A 3,483-nucleotide genomic window follows, 5' to 3' on the forward strand; every position below is an offset into this window, starting at 1 on the left:
AGCAAACGCAGGACTGTTATGTGAGGACAGTCTCACCTGCAGGCTCCACACTCAAACGTGCCGTTGCCGTTATGACACATGTCACTGTTCTTGATGCCGTGTTTGTGACATTCACACTCGCAGATGAAGTTGAGCAAGATCTCCACCTCCTCAGTGAAGCCCAGGGGCTTGATCTTAATGCTTTCAGGTTTGACTTGTTTGGGGCAGCCTTGAGCCGTGATATTAATGTTGAACGATACCTGGGAATGCAGTGGAAACAGAAAACGACTCAGAAACTACAGGCTGGCGGTTTCTGCTGTGGATGACGGAGGATGCATTTGTGTTGATGTGGCTTCACCTCGTCTCCGATGGAGATGTTGGAGCACTTTCTTCCGTTCTCTCCCTCATTCACCACTCCGTTCTTACAGCGTGACTGATAGGTGATGGTCACTGCTTCAGGAAGCTTACTGTTCTCAAGGATCACCTCTGAGGAAAGAGACTGAGAGAAAACAGAAATCAGCCCAGTTCCTTTAAAGACGGCAGATATTTCTAAAGAAGCTTCATCGGCTCACATTGTAGGCATCAACAATGAGATTGATAACATTGCTGGAGTTTGCAGAGAGCGTCCCCACTGCAGACTTTGGGATCAGGTTTTTAAGTTCCTGTGGAAAGAGAAAAAAACATCCATGGATCTTCAGCACAGGGACTCGGGGTGTTTGTTTTACAACAGTCCTGTTAAACGGCAGACAGGAACTTGAAATTATGACCTTGGCGTTCGGATCATTCCAAGCTGGGAAACTATTTTGGGCTTGTGGCTTTCCAAATACAGAGAAGCTGGATTCAAACTGTGCAGATGCCTGAGAGTTTTAGTCTCGCAGTGGTGAAATATTTGATATGGAATTTCATATTACAATTAATTCCAGCTATGGCTCGTTCAATGCAAGTCTATGGGATTTTGTTGCCTGTTTTATCACTCAGCAGGTGAATATTATAAGACTGATTACTTAGAAAAGTAATAGCATATCTTGCCTCAAAAAGTCACATCCCGTACAGGCAAAAACAAAAACAAAAAAATTCTGGGCAAAATATATTCTAAATATATGTTGTAAACAGTGAAGCTCAGTTAAAGGGGTCCTATTATGCTCTTTTACAAAGTCTTAATTTTGTTTTGGGGGTGTACTAGAACAGGCTCTCATACTAGGCTCGAAAAACATAATTTTTCACATATTTTACATTATTACAACACCTCTCTCCCCAGTCTGGCATGAACAGCTCGAATAGTTCCTGTATCAAATGAAAGCCCGTGGACTTTGAGCTTTGTAACTTTGCAGATTTTTTTATGCTCAAACAGAACATTACAGACTAACTAAAGTTTAAAAAGTGAAAAAGCATAATAGGACCCCTTTAAATATATTTTTGGAATTAACAATATATTTAGTTTCAACCTTCATATACCACAAAATATTTTAAAATGTATTTCAGGGGCAAGAAAATACATTTACAATCTTACATTAGCCTACATTTACCTTCATGCAAATATGGATGGAACAGCCTACTCGAGATCAAAATAGATCTATAATGATTTAATAATGTTTAAATTATATATATAGCAAAACAAACATTATTATGATGCACAAAAATAGCACAGAATATATTTATGTAAATATATTTTGAAACACATTTTAGAAAATGTTGATTATTTGGCCATGTTTTGTATATTTAAAAATATATATTTGATTTTATTTCTTTCTTTCTTTTTTTCTTTTTGGCTGTGTGGGATGATTTGAGTACTCAATCATGCAACAACAACAACATGTTCTTACAAAATGTGCTTACATTTAATACGTTTATGATTTGTGAGCATTAATGATTGGTTCGAATCCAAACAGAACCACAAAGTTTCCTACGTTTAGACTAGTGTGGAAAAAGACTAAAGCCCAGGTGGAAACTTTTACAAACTGGCCAAATACAAAGAAGAGAAAAATTCTCACGGGGAAAGAAACTACAGGCTCCAAACAGAGAAAAATATGAGTGTTTTTGCTCAGACACACACCGTTCCATACACACCACTACGATTGTAATCATCTGCGGACCTACTTTGTAAACAGGCTGAAACTCCTCTGTAACGGCAAAGATGGTCTGGATGTTGTTTTCACTCAGTTTCTGAACCAGGTGGGCGATGGATGGGTAATCCTAGTCAGGAAAGGAAATGAAAAGCTCTGCTAAATCTGTCAAACATCCAATAGTCTGCTCTGAAAATCTCCTGGAGATGTCTTATACGCACGTAATAATGGCTCATGGTGTACATGTTGTTTTCTAAGTGGCATTTCCCATCATTGGGAAGCACGATTCCACCTAGTTTGCCATCGCCGGCAAAATGGAAACCTGCGTCTGTGGAGAACACCATCAAACGAGTGACGTTTCTCCAGCCGATGTGCTCCTGAGAGAGAAATGAAAAAAAAACAACAGGAAGGAGGAGAAAAATGAGGTCAAGGGATACAAAGAGTGAAGGTGCAAGTACAAAAAGAGATTGAGGACACAAATGACCATATGTGACCCTAGAGCACAAAACCAGTCATAAGGGTTTATTTTTTGAAATTGTGATGTATACACTATCTGAAAGCTGAATAAATAAGCTTTCCATTGATGTATGGTTTGTTAGGACAGGACAATATTTGGCTGAGATACAACTATTTTAAAATCTGGAATCTGAGGGTGCTAAAAAATGTAAATATTGAGAAAATCATCTTTAAAGTTGTCCAAATAAAGTCCATAGCAATGCATATTACTAATCAAAAATTAAGTTTTGATATATTTACGGTAGGAAATTTACAAAATATATTAATGGAATATGATCTTTACTTAATATCTTAATGATTTTTGGCATAAAAGAAAAATCTATAATTTTGACTCATACAATGTATTGTTGGCTATTGCTACAAATATACCCCAGCGACTTAAGACTGCTTTTGTGCTGCAGGGTCACATATTACTGTAGCATTTCAATTTTTCCACTGAAAATAACCAAATAATGACTCATATTCTCAGTGCATAATAAATAATCGTCCTCAGTGATGTTGTTTTTCACTCACTCCACAGACAGCCACTTGCATGATGGCATCAAACCCCCCCTCAGGTGAGTCCAGGTTGCCAGATATCTGCTGTTTTCCCACCAGACTGTTGAACTGCTCCCCGTTGCTGGTGAGTTTCAGCACGTTCTTGTAGCTGAAGGGGCTGGTGCAGTTTTGGTCCCCTGTGCAGGGGTTCAGGAGCTTGGCTGGAGTCGTGCTGATATACGGCATCACCGTCTTCTCCACAAAAGAGCCAAAACCTATCCGGAAATTAGCAAAGCAGCGTCTTAGCTTGAAGTGCATGCCTGCTCTTGTCTCTGTGGCAGTGTGAGGAAAGTTTTGATTATGTCTTATTTTAGCATTTTATAATAATGTCATATTCTATTAGTGCTGTCAAACGATTAATCGTGATTAATCGCATCCAAAATAAAAG

The 3,483-nt window shown here is 38.6% G+C and overlaps 1 protein-coding gene across 1 annotated transcript in view; it reads right to left on the reverse strand.

The window, feature by feature from the left end:
• LOC107713907 (integrin beta-1-like) overlaps positions 1–3,483 on the reverse strand; it is a 39,046-nt gene that overhangs the window by 10,385 nt on the left and 25,178 nt on the right. The window contains exons 6-11 of the mRNA XM_016519559.1: positions 3,072–3,310; positions 2,264–2,419; positions 2,077–2,172; positions 552–641; positions 338–478; positions 37–239 (exon numbers count right to left, since the gene is read on the reverse strand). Of these exons, the coding sequence (XP_016375045.1) occupies positions 37–239; positions 338–478; positions 552–641; positions 2,077–2,172; positions 2,264–2,419; positions 3,072–3,310 (925 nt within the window). The remainder of the gene's footprint in view (positions 1–36; positions 240–337; positions 479–551; positions 642–2,076; positions 2,173–2,263; positions 2,420–3,071; positions 3,311–3,483) is intronic.

The sequence above is a fragment of the Sinocyclocheilus rhinocerous genome, unplaced genomic scaffold, assembly GCF_001515625.1.
Source record: "Sinocyclocheilus rhinocerous isolate Xijiao unplaced genomic scaffold, SAMN03320098_v1.1 scaffold642, whole genome shotgun sequence".
NCBI lineage: Eukaryota > Metazoa > Chordata > Actinopteri > Cypriniformes > Cyprinidae > Sinocyclocheilus > Sinocyclocheilus rhinocerous.